An 18,058-nucleotide genomic window follows, 5' to 3' on the forward strand; every position below is an offset into this window, starting at 1 on the left:
ACTCATGAGTAACTGATGTTTTTCCAATTATTTAGATCTGATTTTATTTGCGTGAAAAGTGTTTTGTAACTGTGTTCATAGAGTTCCTTGGTTTGTTTCAGGAGGTAGACTCCTAAATATTTTATAATGTCTACAGTAAGTTTAAATGGAATTTCTCTTTCTATCTCTTGCTGTTGGGCTTTGTTGGTAATATATAGAAATGCCGACGATTTATGTGGGTTTATTTTATAGCCTGCAACTTTGCTGAAGTTGTTTATTATTTCAAGTAGTTTTTTACTTGATTCTCTGGGATTCTCTAAGTATAACATCATGTCATGTGCAAAGAGTGATAGCTTTGTTGCTTCTTTGCCTATTCTAATGCCTTCAATGTCTTTTTCTTTTCTTATTGCTAAAGCTAACGTTTCCAGTACGATGTTGAATAACAGTGGTGATAATGGACATCCTTGTTTCACCCCTGATCTTACTGGAAATGCTTCTAGCTTGTACCCATTACATATTATGCTTGCTAAAGGTTTTAGATAGTTGCTATTTATTATTTTAAGGAAGACTCCATTTATACCTATGCTCTCTAGTGTTTTTAATAGGAGTGGGTGTTGTATTTTGTCAAAATCTTTTTCTGCATCTATTGAGATGATCATGTGGTTTCTGTTAGTTTTGGTGTTGATATGATGGATTATGCTGATAGTTTTCCGTATATTGAACCAGCCCTGTATTCCTGGTATAAATCCTACCTGGTCATAGTGTATTATTTGTGTGATAAGTTGCTGTAATCTATTTGCTAATATTTTGTTTGAGATTTTTGCATCTATATTCATTAGAGAAATTGGTCTGTAATTTTCTTTCTCTGTTTTGACTCTTCCTGGTTTAGGTATCAGCACCATATTTGTATCATAAAAAGAATTTGGTAAGATTCCTTCTTTACCTATTTTACCAAATAGTTTATAGAGTATTGGAATTAATTGTTCTTTAAATGTTTGACAGAATTCACATGTAAATCCATCTTGGCCCTGGAGATTTTTTTCTAGGGAGTTCATCAATGATTTGTTCAATTTCTTTTTCTGAGATGGGGTTATTTAAGTATTTTACTTCCTCTTCTGTTAATCTGGGCAATTTATATTTTTGTAAATATATATTCATTTCACTAAGATTGTCAAATCTGTTGGCATATAGTTGGGCAAAATAATTCCTAACTTGTTTTAATTTCCTCTTCCTTGGTGGTAGTTTCACCCTTTTCATTCTTGATACTAGTAATTTGGTTTTCTTCTTTCTTTTTTTTAATTAGATTAACCAAAGGTTTATCTATTTTACTGATTTTTTCACAAAACCAGCTCTTAGTTTTATTTATTAGTTCAATAGTTTTCTTAATTTCAATTTTATTAATTTTTCCTTTGGTTTTCAATATTTCTAATTTGGTGTTTAATTGAGGATTTTTAATTTGTTCTTTTTCTGGTTTTTTTAGTTGTATGCCCAATTCATTGATCTCCTCTTTTTCTATTTTATTTATGTAAGCATTTAGAGATATAAAACTTCCCCTAAGAACTGCTTTTGCTGCATCCCATAAGTTTTGGTATGTTGTCTCATTATTGTCATTCTCTTGAATGAAATTAGTGATTGTTTCTATGATTTGTTCTTTGACCCAGTTATTTTTTAGGATTGGATTATTTAGTTCCCAATTTTTTTTTTAGTCTCTCTTTCCATGGCCCTTTATTACATATAATTTTTATTGTTTCATGATCCGAAAGGATGCGTTTACTATTTCTGCCTTTCTGCATTGGATTGTGAGGTTTTTATGCCCTAGTACATGGTCAATTTTCGTGTGTGTGCCATGAACCGCCGAGAAAAAAGTATATTCCTTTCTACCCATTCAGTTTTCTCCACAGGTCTATCATACCTAACTTTTCTAATGTTCCATTCACCTCCTTGACTTCTTTCTTGTTTATTATGTGGTTAGATTTATCTAGTTCAGAGAGGGGGAGGTTGTGGTCCCCCACTAGTATAGTTTTGCTATTTCTTCCTGTAACTCCCTGAACTTCTCCTCTAAGAATTTGGATGTTATACCATTTGGTGCATATATGTTCAGTAATGATATTACTTCATTGTCTATGGTGCCTTTTAATAGGATGTAGTTTCCTTCCTTATCTTTTTTGATAAGATCTATTTTTGATTTTGCTTTGTCTGAGATCAGGATTGCTACCCTTGCTTTTACTTCAGCTGAAGCATAATATATTTTGCTCCAGCCTTTTACCTTTACCCTGTGTGTGTCACTATTTTTCAAATGTGTTTCCTGTAAACAATATATTGCAGGATTATGGTTTTTAATCCATTCTGCTATACGTTTCTGTTTTATGGGAAAGTTCACCCCATTCATATTTACAGTTATGATTACTATCTGTGTCTTTTTCTCCACCCTTTTTTCCCCGTTTATGCTTTTCTTTCTCCTTTCTCCTTTTCCCTCTTCACTAGTGTTTTGCTTTTGACCACCACTTCCCACAGTCCCACCTCCCTTCTATTATCCCTTTCCCTTTTCTTCCCCTTTACCCTTACTGCTTCTTCCCTCCCTTCTATCCCCCCTCCCTTTTTTTCCCCTTTTCCCTCCTACTGCCTATAGTGCAAGTTAGATTTCTATACCTAACTGATTATGTTATTCCCTTCTTGAGCCAAATCTGATGAGAGTAAGGTTCAAACAATGCTCATCCCTCTCCCTTCTTTACCTCTGCTCTAACAGGTTTTTGTGTCTTTTCCTGTAATATAATTTACCCTTGTCTGCCACCTCCTTTCGCGGTACATTTTCTTAGCTCAGACTAATCCACTTACTTGGATCCATTTAACCCACTTAATTAAATTTTTTTTTATCATAACATCAAAGTCAACTTATATCTACCCCTTTATGTATACTCCTTTAACATGGTATAATAACAATACAGTTCTCAAGAGTTGCAAGTGCCATCTTCCCTTGTAGGGATGTAAACATTTTGCCCTTATTAACAACATATTGTATCTTTCTGACCCATTTACCTTTTTATGTCTCTCTTGAATCCTGTAATTGAAGATCAAATTTTTTGTTGAGCTCTGGTCTTTTTATCAGGAACGTTTGGAAGTCCCCTATTTTGCTGAATATCTATCTCCTTCCCTGAAAGATCACGGCTCACTTTCACTGGGTAGTTAATCCTTGGCTGTATTCCAAGCTCCTTTGCCTTATAAAATATCATGTTCCATGCCCTACAGTCTTTTTATGTAGAGGCTGCAAGGTCTTGTGTAATCCTGACTGTGGTTCCATGATATTTAAATTGTTTCTTTCTGACTGCTTGCAGTAATTTCTCTTTAATCTGGTAATTTTGGAATTTAGCTATTATATTCCTTGGTGTTTTCAATTTGGGATCTCTTTCAGGTGGGGAGCGGTGGATTCTTTCTATAGTTATTTTACCTTCAGGTTCTAGGACTTCAGGGCAGTTTTCCTTTATGATTTCCTGAAGGATATTGTCCAGGCTCTTTTTTTCATCATGACTTTCAGGTAGGCCTATAATTTTTAAATTGTCTCTCCTGGATCGATTTTCCAGGTCAGCTGTTTTACCCATGAGGTATTTTACATTTTCATCTATTTTTTCATTTTTTTGTTTCTGTTTGACTGATTCTTGCTCTCTCATAGAGTCATTAGTTTCCATTTGTTCAATTCTAATTTTTAACATATTATTTTTTTCTGTTAGATTTTGTACTTTCTTCTCCAATTGGTCAATTGTATTTTTAAGGGATTTATTTTCTTCAATGTACTTTTTTTCCAATTGGCCAATTGTGTGTTTTAGGGACTTGTTTTCTTCAGTGTACTTTTTTTCCAATTGGCCAATTGTACTTTTAAAGGATTTCTCTACCTCTCTCATTTGACTTTTAAAATTCTTCTAGAGTTCTTCTAAGAAGGCTTTTTGGGCTTAACACCAGTTCATATTCCCTTTTGATGCTGCAGATGTGGGTTTGATGACAGTGTTGTCCTTTTCAGAATTTCTGTCTTGATCTTCACTCTTCTCATAATATGAATCTATCGTACGTTTCTTTTTACTCATGGTGTTTCCTTATTCCCTGGCCTTTACAGAGATTAAGCTCTCCTGCTGGGGAGCAGAGGGCACTGACCCAAGCTTCTTATGTTGGGAGCCTAGGTCTTGGTCACTGGCTTTGGGAGCTGGGGCCTCTTATGTTGGCAATAGGAGGCTGTAGGGTTCCAGCAGCTTATCTGGTGTTGAGCTGGAATCAACAAGGCTGGGACTTTCAGGTAAATCTAGGTTGCCTGCTTTTCCTTTCCTTTAGCTTTGTTTAGCTCCTTTTAGATAAGTGCTGTCAGGTGTTTAACTGCCTGGGGCCCCTTGCAGTGCTGCCTCCCTTATTTCTGTTGAGGTACTGGGAGACTTCCTTGCTGTAGAATGCCGAGGCAGTGGTTTTCTGAGCTGGTTTCCACCAGTTACCCCACCCTCACTGAGGCACTCGGAGGTACAGCTGTTGGCGTTTGCCTGCTCAACCACCTGGGCTTCAGGAGCTCCTCCTGGTTGGCAGTTGGAGGCTGTAGGATTCAGACAGCTTACCTGGTGTTGGGCTGGAATCAACAAGGCTGGAACTATCTGGCACTTCTAGGTTGCTTTCTTCAGCTCCTTTCAGATGAATGCTGCCGTGTGCTTATCCTCCTGGGGCCCTTTGTAGTGATGCTTCCCTTATTTTTGCTGAGGCACTGGGAGACCCGTTTGCTGTAGAATGCCGAGGCACCAGAATCTCCTCCTGGTGTGCTAAAGTGGGTCTTTCCACTAGCTGGCTGGGCGACTCCTGTTTCATACCGCTCCCCTTCCCCCAGGGTAAGAGGGGTCTTTCCCATTAATCCCTCTAGCTACCTGGGCTACTGCACTGCTACACCCCATCTTTCTTCTGGTTCAGCTGTTCCAGGGTTTTTTCTGGGGTGATATTTTCTGGGTTTTCAGAGGTTGATAGGGGAGGGTGAGAGCGACTACCTTTTTACTCCGCCATCTTGGCTCCCAGAAGCGGAAGTTGACAAATATTTTAATAAAAATGAAACACCCTGAGAAAATCTGAATTCACTGGCCAGACAAAGGATACTTCACTCTTCAGGAAACTATAAACCTCTATACAAAGTTGTATTTGCCCAAAACATAGTTTAGCAGTATTGTTCTTAGACTGGAAAGAGCTTTACATGGTACAAAATTCTCTTTCAACTGAGAAACATTTCCTTTCTATGGTTTTGTACCTGTCCTGATAGCAAACAAATTTAAGGACACAACTCCCAGAGAAAGTTCCAAATGTTCTACCTTCCTATCAGAGTGTTAAAATGGATAAGCAAAAAAGTCCACAAGCTACCTGAGGTGATTTTATCTGACAGCTCTCCATTGGCTAAGTCATCCCATCCATTTCCTTCTTCGTTATTTTTGCGCTCAGATTCAGAATCAAGATCAAGTTGTTTCAGCTGCATAATGCAATTAGTCAAAACCTAATGAAGAAACCAAAAGTCATCAGAGAAAAGCTCCAAATGTCACCCCACTGTATAAGCAGAACATAAAAAGAAAAGTTCCTTAGCAGGAACTTACTTCAATTTCATTCTCTTTGTAAGCAAGGGCTTCTTCACTATCTTTCTGAGTCTTCTGATATAATTTGATTTGCTCACTGAGTTCAGTGTGTCGCTCACTCCAACCTTCTGCTTCCTGCAGCAGCTAGGAAAAAAAATGACTACATTACCACAAATCATAATTTGCAAGCTCTTTCTTTCAAGGGACATGATCCCTGTTTATTGACATCCAATGAATACAGTTCAAAATTAAATATACACAGTTTGCAGTATTAATATCTTCCTGAGATGCAAGGGAAAATTTTATTCCTCCGACAGCCTACTCATAGGTGGAATGAAAGAGGACCAACAAGACAAATGAAAACCCAAAACTATAAACCCTTCGGATATTTGGAGGCATCAATGAAAGAAGAAAAAGGATAAATGAAATAATCATCTACAGCAGACTGCTCTTAATAGCATAATCAGTTGTTGTTCTTAACAGTTGGACAACTTTGGGGTTTCCAGTCTCCACGTACCAGATTCCCTTGAATGAGAATGATAATCATTTCCAAGGATTAACAAAACTGAAAGTAGCTCATTATTTTGTTCCTTTTAGTAGGGAACTTGATTCCCATATGGCAACAAGTCTGGCAAAAATACTTGCTTTCAATTGGGATTCCCATAAATACTTCAACAATCCATAATTTTATTTTTATTTTATTCCATCTACTTACACAGACTATAATCATTTTTCAGTCAGTAAGACTGTTTTTGAAAAAGTTGCTATGACTGAAACCTGCAGGCAATCTTATGATGTACCCCTGTGAATTTAGGTAGGTTAGTTGTTGGATGAAACATAGCATCCATCACTGTGCCCATGTCCAAAGTTTTTCTAACTTGGTAGAACTTTCTATGATGCATACTATGCCGACACAGCCTTTAAGAATCCAGGGTTAAAGGTCAATCAAAATGAAACAATGGAGTAAGACTTTAGTGGAGGTTTTCCTAAATACCACACAAGGAAATCTGGACAATGATTCTAAAGAATGACAAAGCTCTAATAACATTTAGATAACATTAAATGTTTGAAAATGCTCTTCTCTTAACAATCCTGTGAAGAATGTATGCCCAACTTACAGATGAGGATACTAAAGACAACAAAGGTTAAAACTTGTCCAGGGTTACACAAATATGTGTCACAGCAGAGATTTTAACTGGAGTCTTGACTCAAATTGAAATGCCCTTTCCACCATAAAATCCTTCCTCTTCCCCTCTCCCCTATCCTTCCCTGCTACCATGGCCACCCATAATTGAACTGAGCTGGCACACTGAACTTGACATTCTTATGGTAAATGTGAAATCCACTTTGGAGGCATGAGGGAAGGGGAGGACAAAATGTCTGCTTCCTGGTCTATCACCTAAACCTAAGGCTGATTTCATTACTGTGGAGAAATGAAGGAAGGAAAGTGCTTCCCTTCAGAAAACTCTTCCTGTATAAGTATGAATGGAATCAACTCAAAGCACAAAACTAAAGGATTAGCTACGGTGCCCCAGGAATAGTTGACTAACTAGTTAATCTGATTAAAATGTAAACTTCAGGATACACTTTGGTCCCACATAACAACAATTCTCAAAACTGGTAATTCAAAGAATGGACCCTTAGCAGAGATGACAGTGCACACTTCACCTTTTCTCCCAGTAATAACTTAGGCCAAGTCTAGTCCTCCTGACTAAATATTTACTCACCATCACGTCCAGGTAGGAATAACTTTCCAAGGAGGATTACAAAATACATCATGTATCTTTCACTTAATACAAAATGAGTATACACTATTGCCTGATAATTCTTTCAGTCTCTTCAGGAGATACACAGAATGTGAGAGATGAAGTAATCTTATTTCCTTTTTTAACAGAATTAATCAACTAGGAGGATAAAGTACTGTGAATAGTTAACCTAGATTTTATCAAAGTTTTTGATAACGTTACTGCATACCATTCCAGAAGGGAAGATGCAGAAATACAGAGTAGAGAAGACAAATAAATGAATTCAGAACTAAGTGATAGCTCCATTCAAAGAACAAGTTCTGTGTTCCATCCTTCGTTTTTGAAAAGAACCAATGATACCCCAGGTTTATGTCTTGACTTGTGTGGGAATTGGATTTAAGTGAGGCAGAGTTGCATGAAGTTGTCAGCCTCACTCTCTCCTTCCAGAGTCATTGAAGTCCAGTGGGGCAAGACAAAAGTCAAGAAGACTAGTGATAGCCTGGGATACAATGGATGACTTTGGTATCCTCAATGTCTGACCAAGCTCTAAATGCTCCACATGCCTGCTTCAGTCACCTTCATGGCCACTGGAACAAATTGTTCTCATCTACACAATCCATCAGGGGAAGTCTTTACATACTTGGGGTAGACATCCCCCTAACTCACCAACAGGTTTGAGGTCTGTCAATTACCCTCAACCTGGTTTAGCCTATCCACTGAGATGGTTTTACCAGAGTGTGGCTGCTGTGCACACTAGTTTCCTGGAGCCACAAGTGAGAGTTGAGTGCCAGGTGGACACCAAAGATGGATGAGCAGCCCTAGAAAGGGCTCAGCAAGCCCTCACATCAGAGGGGCTAGTCCTCCTTGAACACTTCAATGTTATTATGTCAGGAGATCTCCACTGACATATCCAGAGATCTGTTCTTGGCTGTGGGCTGTTTACTATGTTTTTATAAATGCCTTGAATTAAAGGAATTCATGGCATGTTCATCCAATTTTTGGATGAGCTGAAGTTGAAAGAGTTAGTAATTGGGATCCAAAAAGATCTTGATGGGCTAGAGCATTTTACTGAATTTAAGATGAAATTTAATAAGCATAATTATAAAAGTCTTATACCGAGGTTAAAAAAATTGACTCCACAATTACATGATAGAGGAGGCATGATTAGACAGCAGTTCTGAAAAAGACTGGGGATTTTGGTGGCCTTCGAGTTCAATTATGAGTCAAAAGTATCAATGTCAGTCAAAACAACTAATGAGATCTTGAACACTAAAATGCTACATGAAGAGAAGATGCTTCCAGGAATAGTGAAGTGGTGGTCCCACTGTCCTCTGCCATCTTCAGACCTCCTCTGGAGTATTTTTGCTCAGTTCTGCGTGGCAGAGTTTAAGACAGACATTGATGAAATGGAAAGGGGTGCAGAGGATGGCAATTGGATTCATGAAGAGTCTATCATATCATAATGACTGGTTAAAGGAATTAGTCATGTTTAAGTCTAGAGAAAAGAAGTCTTCTGTGCAGCTAAAACAAGATTAGACTTTTTAATAACTGACTCTAATTTTGGGTCAAAAGACAAAAATTAGGGGGCAGCTAGGTGGATACAGCATTGACCCTGGAGTCAGGAGGACCTGAGTTCAAATCCAGCCTCAGACATTTGACACTAGCTGTGTGACCCTGGGCAAATCACTTAACCCCAATGCCTAGCCAAAAAAAAAAAAAATTAAAAAAAAAGACAAAAATTACCCTTTTAACAGCCTCATGAACTTGGAAAAGACATGAAATCTGGATGCACTGACCTATTTATGTTGATACACATATTTATTATGTTGTTGGATAACAAAAATTTAAACTCTGCAACATTAATAACACAAGCTCCAACTATTTCTTACTTTATGCCTCTAAGGGCTGTTGTGGAGAAATCACTCCGTAAACTAAGAACTACATGAATGTGAATTACCTATTTGTTAATACACTAAAAATACAAGAGCAACTGAGAGAAGTTAGATAAGAAAAGCACAAACCTAATTAGTTACAGCACTTAAAGAAGAAAAACTCACCATACCTGCTCCTTTCTCTTTTTGAGTCGTGCATTTTCTTCCTGCACATGATGCAGTTCAGACTTTACTTTCTCTTCACTGAACTTAGCTTCATTAAGGGCTATCTGCACCTAAAGCAAAAGACTACCATGAAAACTGTAATCTCTCTGCTACTTCATATCCACACTGGATTTTTGAGTTTTTAATTGCAAAAACATGCAGATTAGTATATCATGAACTATTTATATTTTAAGGGGTCTCGAGGGAATTGAGGGGATTAGGACAGCAAGTGGTAGGGGGAATTGAGTGAACCACACTGACTCCATCTTGTGGCTCAATTAGGAAGCTAGCTCAGTTCTCTCTCTATTCAATTATGGGTCTAGTCCAATTTCTGTCTTGTCAGAAAACTTCATTAAATTATGGGAATTGTGAGAAAACTTTATTGCATTGTTTGAACCTAACCCTGTGTGGCTGGGAAGCTGGACCATCTCTCCCTGCTGCTTAGAAACTCTTACAAGGATATCTAGGTTATGCTGACTAGAAACCCAGTCAGATCTAAAGACTGATGCAAGAAATTTTCTAACAATTACACATCTCAAGTAACCCATACGTCTTATCTGAAAACTGGCCCCTTACCGGTTAATCAGTTATTGTTTCCATGTTCCTTTGATTGAATACAGACTCTTGGGGGGAGTAGAACACATTTTCTGATTTCAGGGAATTACAGCTGTTCACTCTCCTCCTCCCAACCTGGAAAGCCCCTAATCCTTCCTCCAATTAGAAATCAGATTACCTAATTTTGTATCCTGGTTAACTGTTTTCTTTTAATTAATTGGTTTTATTTGATTAACTGTTTTTAATGCATAAAAATCTGTCTCCAATATTTGGGGTCCAGTGCCAAAGCTGAGGAAGGCTAATGGTCACGATTTGTTGGACAACTGGCATACATTGCTTAATAAATCGAAAGGATTGGAAGCATAAACCTTTGTTTCATCAGTCATTTCATCTTTCACCCACCATACTTGGTACTATAAGCCTTCAGGAAAAGTTAGATTATTTTACCTCTGAAAGTTCAACAGAATGCATTGTAATAACTTCTTGTAGTTTTTCTATTGATTTCTGAGTTTCCAATATCTGTATGAAAAAGAAAACAGAAAACAAAAATGTATATTAACAACTAAAAAGTTAAATGTTAGCCATTTCAGTAAACCCATAAAATGAGCACACTTTTAGAAGTAACATTTAACAAAACTTTATTCTTTTACACTTCTGATAAAGGCCACCAACAAACTTAAGACCTAAAGATCTACTTCTGTAGGGAAATAAAGGAGAATGGAGGCGGGACAACAATCAAGAAAAACCTAATAGATGACACAATGTTCTGTAGAATCTATAGGGTCATACATAATCATGCTTACTGAAATGAACAATGCAATAAAAGAAAATGGGAGGAAAAAAAATTTTTTTTGAAGGAAAATATAATAGATTCAGAACTCAAATACCCCAAAACTGATGTTTCTCTAGCCTTTGCAGGGTGATATTGAACAAAACTATTGAACAACTTTTATACAAGTGGAAATTTCACAAGAAACACCGCCACTGCAGTTTGTCATTTTTACCTTTCTCTGAGGAAAGTACAGAAAAGGATAAAAATTACTATAAATAAATAGCAACAATGATAAGCACATGCAGTATGTGCTCAAAATCTAAGGCTGCAGCTCTCAAGCTTTCTGGTATCAGGACCCCCTCAATAAAAATTATTGAGGACCCCCTCCCGAAAGAGCTTTTTACATGGGTTATATTTAAATTTGCCATGTTAGAAACTGAAATATCTTCAGCATTATGAAAACAGTTTTGACCTCAAAGACCCTCCTGACAGGGTCTCAGAGATCCATCTGAGTCCCCAGACCACCCTGTGCTAAGGAAATATTCAAAGGTAAACAGACTACCCTGTCTTCCACCAATTTCGAGCAAAAGTCTCAACTCAAACAAGGCACAAAAAAAATCTAAATTAGAGGAATGCTTTTACCATGTCCTGTTTCTTTACATTCTGTTCCTTTTCAGTTTCCAACAATGAATTGAGATTTTTCACTTTGTCATCCAGTTTTTGGTTTGTTTCTTCAAGCCCTCTGATTTTATCCTAAAAATTATCAAGATAAATGAATTCAAGGAAACAAATCATTAGAGTGCCTGCTATGTACAATGGTTATTTTAAAAATCACTGATTTTACTTTTATTTTTGTGCTATAATCCTAAATATAGGGAGGATTTTTACCTTAAGGCCAGCTGCTTCATCAGAAAGATTAATATTCTGTTTCTTGGTTTCCTTTACCGACTCCTTTGCTTTTTTGATCTATAGACAGACAAAAAAAGATTCAGAAGAAGCAAAAAGCACACTATAAAAACAGCACAAAACAGATTGTCTCAAAAGTCTTATTAGTTCAGTTTAAGCTTTAATTCACTAAGACTTTTGGGATACCCTGTACATCTAAATAGGTGCTTGCTTTACAGAATATAACCTCAGAAGGCATTATACTTGCATTTCCTTCAGATTTAGATAATTTGTAGAAAATAATAAACTAAGATGGTATGATTAAAGGGCTGAGTTATTAGAAATGAAAGAAAATAAAATCAAACAGGACCACCATACCTTCTGATCATATTCTGACATCTTTTCTAAAATCTCTGTTTTTTCTTGTAAAAGAGTTTTAATCTTCTCAGCAAGCTGTTTTTCAGTCACTAAGAGGAAAAAGGCCATACAAAATTTTAACCATCGCACTGTTAGTAGAATACCCATATCACCTGGCATTGTTATATCTAAGCCCTAAGATTAGATAACATATTGCCCACTTTGCACTTATCTTCTGAGTCCTTTTTATTACACTTTATAGGAAGATAGATTTAGAACATAAAGGAACCTTGCAGGATTACCTACTCCAACCCCCTCATTTTACAGATGAAGAAACTGAGGGCCAGAGAGTCATGTAAGTAATTCCAAGGTCACAGAAGTAGTATCAGAGTTGGAATTTGAAGCCAGGTGTGAGAATCAGTCCTCTGATCTCAAAACCAGGATTATTTCCACTGTACCATGTCTTACATCAAGAGCAGAAATAAATAATTATCAACTTCATGATTGTTTATATGTCTATTACAAAAAATAAAGAGCTTCTTTCCTGATAAGCCCATTAATAAAGTGGTTTATGTAGCAAAAGTACCTTTGGATTTTATATTTCATACCAGGAACTCAAGTCCAAACTTTTTCAGGCCCTAAACACCAAAGACATAGTAGCTCAATTAATGAATCTGATAATCATCTTTCCTGCTGTGGACCTTGGCATAGCACATACTATATGCAATAACATTATGTTAGAGGAACAAGGGACTGGTAGAATGAATTCACAACACAAATTGAGGAAAAGCCGTTTTGTCACTATAGACCAAATAATTTAAAGAACAAGAAACAATTAACTCAATTATATTCCCCAAACTATATCCCAGAGCCAAATAAATTGCCTTGCGTATGTTGTTCTTTTTTTTTAAATGTAGGTCTCTCAAAATTCTCCAAATGTATCCATTCTCACTTCAACTATCACCTCTGGAAATCACAAGTCCTGTCTTCTCACCTGACAGCATTCCTATCTCCTAAATAAGTTCCATTTCAAACTTATCAAGCATCTAAAACCACACCAAAAAAAGCTGGCTCTTCTCTCAACTTAGCCTTTTCTACTGTCAAGGTGCTCCATAAATTCTCCCCACCACCCACAAAAACTTAGGAGTTATTCTTTCTCTCCCTTTCTTGAGTCCCAAATTCTAATAGTTCGCCAATTTCTATTGATTTTTCCTTCCTAATGCTACCACTCTAGTGCAAAGCACCCCACACCTACATTATTGCACAGCCCCCTAATAGGCTTCACTATTTTAAATTTCTCACTACTCCAAACCATTCTGCTCACTGCTGCTAGAGCAAGGGTTCTTAACCTGGGGTCCACGGACACCCCCTCACCCCCTAGGAGATAAATGGATAGATTTCAGAGGATAGGAAATGAATTATATCTTTATTTTCACTAACTTTTTAGTTTCCTTCATAATCCTCTATGTTTTATCTTATGTAATTAAAAATATGGTTCTGAGAAGGTATCCTTAGGCTTTACCAGACTGCCAAAGGGGTCTATGACACAAAAAAAGTTTAAAAACTCCTGTGCTAAAGTAATCCTTCTATAACATTACTGCAATCATGTTACTCCCTCCTGTCTACCAGATCAAGGTCAATGTCTTTTCCATAACATGTAAGGTTTTCCATAATCTGACCTCACTTTAACTATTCCAACTCAATTTTCTACTAGTCTAGAATATAAGCCATCTTCTCCAGTCATATTCTCCAGTTTCCTAAATGTCTCTTCCATACCGCCACCCCCCCAATATACTATTTCTACCTCTGCATTTCTGTTCATGCTTGGAATACCTTCCTCCATACTCTTTTTTTTATTAATTCATTTTGGTTTATCAACAATCACTTCCATAAGCTTTTGAGTTTTAAATTTTTCTCCCCCTCCCTCCATTCCTCCCACCCCAAAACAGTGTGCAATCTGATACAGGCTATACATACACATTCCTATTAAACATATTTTCACATTAGTGATGTCATAAGGAAGAATTAGAATCTCCATATTCTTGGCCTAAAAATATCTTCAAGGCACAGTTTAATTCCCATTCTACCTATGAAACTTTATTAAACTAAGGAAGCAGTACATCATAACACAAAAAGCCTTAAGCTTAGCATCAGGAGATCTGGGTTTCAGTTCCTGCTCAGCTACTAATTTCTCATGTAAACTTGGACAAGTCATTTAATTTCTCTAAATTGTTTCCTCAACCATAAATGCCAATTCAGCTACTTGCTACCTTGCAAGCCTTGGACAAATCTTGTCCCCTTTCTATGGCTCAAGTTTCATCATCTGTAAACTGAGGGCATGGGATTAGATTATTTTCAAAGTTCCTTCCAGCTCTAAATACTATGAACCTATGTGAAGGTAGATGTCAGTCAACAGGCATTTATTAGGCACCTACTACTTACCAGGCACTATTCTAGAGTCTCCTCTAACTCCCAAGTTCTATGCAGACTATTTCTTCTAAACCCCTATAGGATTTATGATCTAGACCAGTGGTGTCAAAATCAAATAGAAATGGGGGCTACTAAATGGTAAGTGAGGATCTCTACAGGCCACATATTGACTTAGAATTCAACATATTAATGTAATTCTTTTTTTATTATTACACAACACTTTAAAATTAGATAAGTACCACATTTTATTCTGGTGTGGACCACACTCAATAGTGTGCATGTTTGACACTTCTGGTCTAGACCACGCATTTTAACATCTAATTTATATTTTGTCATATATTGTTCTTTAAAACAAATATTCTACCAGTGTTGTCATATGGCTGTAAGTCATGGAATATTAGTCTCTGAAGGATTAAAAATGAGTATTAATGAGAGCAAGAGAGAGGTGCTTGGTGGATATCAGCAGACTGTAACACATAAAAGGGAATCTCAAAGAAATCAACAAACATTTATTAAGTATTTACTATGTACTAAGCACTGTGTTAAGTGCTGAAAGAACTGGATTAAAGGAAGTCAAAGAAATGTACAAAAGAAAGAGGTAATGGTCACAAAGTCAGAATGAGGAAAAGCCATAATAGTCCACTGGTATTCTTACAACATCAAGAGAAAAGTAGGAAGGCCTCAACATATCAGACAGACATCCTGTGGTAAACATATGAGATGAACATGGAGAGTTCCAAAGAATGGATAGACATGGATAGGGTGTGATCTCTACATCTTTAGAAGGCATGTTCACATCAATGAAATCATGAGTATTGTTCTGTGGCTTTTATTTGTATCTTCCTTCTCACTAAGGAGACTCTAAATTCCTTCAGAAAAGAGAGTATTTTCTTTTTATACTTTCTTTGAATCTTTCATAAGCAGCTGGTATATAGTAGGTACACAATGCTTACTTGATTGAATTTGAAAAGAAAAGCCTATGAATTAGTTGCTGTGTTTTCCTTTAATAAAAATAAAAGTTTTAGGCTATGTCTATAATCCTCTCACCCCAAAACCCAGTATGTGTTACAAAGTTATTTTAATTTAGCCACTTTTTCTTAAAGAAAAAAAAAAAAAAGTCATGCTAGGTCTTCGTTAGCTCAAACTATTTTATTTGGCTACACAAATCCATCTTCATAAGGACTATGCATTCTAACATAGAATATGTGGTACCTTCCCTTTTCATTCACAATCTAGTTTTTAAAACTAGCCTTGTAAAATTTCTATTCAACTCTGGTTTCTCAGGTAATTAGCAATTTGTATTTGGCTTTTGAATGCTACTTACAGAACCTAGATTTTGAAACCTGATGCTTAAAATACATCATTGGAAAAGCCAGGGGTTCCCAAAATACTATATTCTAAATGTATTTAATAAAGTACCCCATAGAATATCCTCTAAATATGAAGAAAGCTAGAAGAATTTAGGTATTTCACTTCTATTATCTTCCTCAACAATAACTTCTGGGGAATGAGAGTAATTCTCAGAAGGTCCTCTAAAATGGCATAAGAAAACCAATTTAAAAGTAGAGAAAAATCAGTTTATTTGATGAGTATTTACCCAAATAAATCCTATGTACAGACAACAAAAAAGGATATAGTTTACACTACCTACAGTTCTGTACTCTTCTGCTAGGCACATACTCAATAAACATTTTTTAGACTGACTAAAGAGTCTTCTAATAATAATGTACCCTTGACTCCTAAGGAACTTTTCCCACTTACTAATAAAATTACTGCTCCAGACCAGAAAAATATAAGTCAGCATTATACAAAAAGCCATTAGAGGAAGCTATATAGTTCCATTTAACATTGCTAGATTTAGTCATATAGCTTTTAAAAAGTCTCAATATAGTACAGATAGGTCTTGATTAGTACATAGAATGAATCCTATCAAGTAGCTGCATTATTTTAATTCCCACTGCATATTTCCATTGGACTGGAACCAATGACCATATTTTGTATAATTACAACTTAAAATAATGTGAATTCAAATACATGCAAATACGTCACAGGATTAATGCACACTAATTAGGACCTAGGTGTAAAAATACTGAATATAAGTAGAACCACTAAAATCTTAAGAGCTGGAAATAATCTTAGGCTTCATCTAATTTAAGGTCTACCCAAATCACTAATCTTGATTATTTAACCACTAGCTGAAGATCTGAAGTAACAGTAAACTCATTAACTTATGAGAGATTCTATCTTATTTTTGGTTCATTCTAATTGTTATTAGTTTTTAATGTTCGGTAAGCTAAAATCTCCCTTTGACTTTTACCCTTAAGTACTAGCTCTGATGATGTCAGGGGCAACGTATGACAAATCTAGTCTTTCTGTCATCTGTCATGTGACAATACTACAACAATTTGAAGGCTAGTAACATCACCAAATTTCTTTTCTCTAGATAAAATTCTTCAACTGATCCTCAAGATTTTGAATCCCTTTACCATTCTGATCATGTGCTGACCTAGAAAATGCCCCTTTCAAAGATGTGACAACCACAACTACACCCAATGCTCCAAATTGCGATGAGACTACATAAGATAACAATGGAAATGATACTTCCATTGTTCTCTACAGTGTTTTTATTAATGCAGGTTAAGATCACATTAGTTTTTTTGGCTACCATAGCACACTGCAAATTCAATATTTAACTTACAAATCCACTAAGGTCCACTGAGATCTTTTTCCAAACTAACTGCTTTTTAGCCACATCTCCCTCATATTATACTGTGAAGTTGATTTTTTTTTGCCTAAGTGCAGAAGTTTACAATTATCCTTATTAAAAATATAATCTTGTTAGTTTCATCCAACATATTAGATAAGCACTCAATAAGCCAGTGTTTGATAAACTTGAAAACAAACTACTTAGGAAAGAACTCCTTATTTGACAAGAACTAATAGGAAAACTGAAAAGCACTTTGTCAAAAAATTAGCTTAGGCCAGCACTTTAGACTATTATATAATAAGTTCTAAATGGATATTTAACTTACATATAAAAGGCTATATCATTTTTTAAAACTGAGGAAAAAAGATCTAGGTATCTTTTATGACTATGGGTGGGAAAGGGACAGAGATCACATTACATGAAACTGAAAAGATTCGACATAAATAAAAATCTTTGTATCAAAAATCTCTGCTAAAGGTCTGATATCCAAAATATGGAGTGAATTAACACAAACATATAAGTTAAAGAGCCATTCCCCAATGGATAAGTTGTCAAAGGACACAAACAATTCTCAGAAGAGCTGTAACTTCTCCAAATAGGACAATACAACAAATCAAAACAACACTGAAGTTTTACTTTACAAACCCAAGCAAACTATCACAGAGGGGAAAAGATGAAAATAGTCAAAGCTGGAGTGGCACAGGAAGACACACAAACATATACAAATTCCCTATCACCTCCAAGATCAAATACAAAATCCTCTGTATGGATTCAAAACCTAGCCCCCCTTCTATCTTTCCAATCTTCTTACATTTTACTCCCTGCTATATACACTCCCTTAAGTCTAATGGGACAGGGACTGTCTTCTGCCTCTTTTTTACCAACCCAGTGCTTATCACAGCGCCTGGCACATAGCAGGCACTTAATAAATACTTAGTGACTGATTTATCAAGCGT

At 36.2% G+C, this 18,058-nt stretch overlaps 1 protein-coding gene across 1 annotated transcript in view; it reads right to left on the reverse strand.

Moving 5' to 3' along the window:
• The window catches only part of LOC114049475 (transport and Golgi organization protein 1 homolog), a 41,103-nt gene that overhangs the window by 16,093 nt on the left and 6,952 nt on the right, over window positions 1-18,058 (reverse strand). Inside the window, exons 3-10 of the mRNA XM_027870713.1 lie at window positions 13,278-13,314; window positions 11,987-12,075; window positions 11,612-11,689; window positions 11,366-11,476; window positions 10,399-10,470; window positions 9,363-9,467; window positions 5,577-5,699; window positions 5,350-5,479 (exon numbers count right to left, since the gene is read on the reverse strand). Of these exons, the coding sequence (XP_027726514.1) occupies window positions 5,350-5,479; window positions 5,577-5,699; window positions 9,363-9,467; window positions 10,399-10,470; window positions 11,366-11,476; window positions 11,612-11,689; window positions 11,987-12,075; window positions 13,278-13,314 (745 nt within the window). The remainder of the gene's footprint in view (window positions 1-5,349; window positions 5,480-5,576; window positions 5,700-9,362; window positions 9,468-10,398; window positions 10,471-11,365; window positions 11,477-11,611; window positions 11,690-11,986; window positions 12,076-13,277; window positions 13,315-18,058) is intronic.

This window comes from Vombatus ursinus, unplaced genomic scaffold (genome assembly GCF_900497805.2).
Source record: "Vombatus ursinus unplaced genomic scaffold, bare-nosed wombat genome assembly UNPS02014798.1, whole genome shotgun sequence".
Classification (NCBI taxonomy): domain Eukaryota; kingdom Metazoa; phylum Chordata; class Mammalia; order Diprotodontia; family Vombatidae; genus Vombatus; species Vombatus ursinus.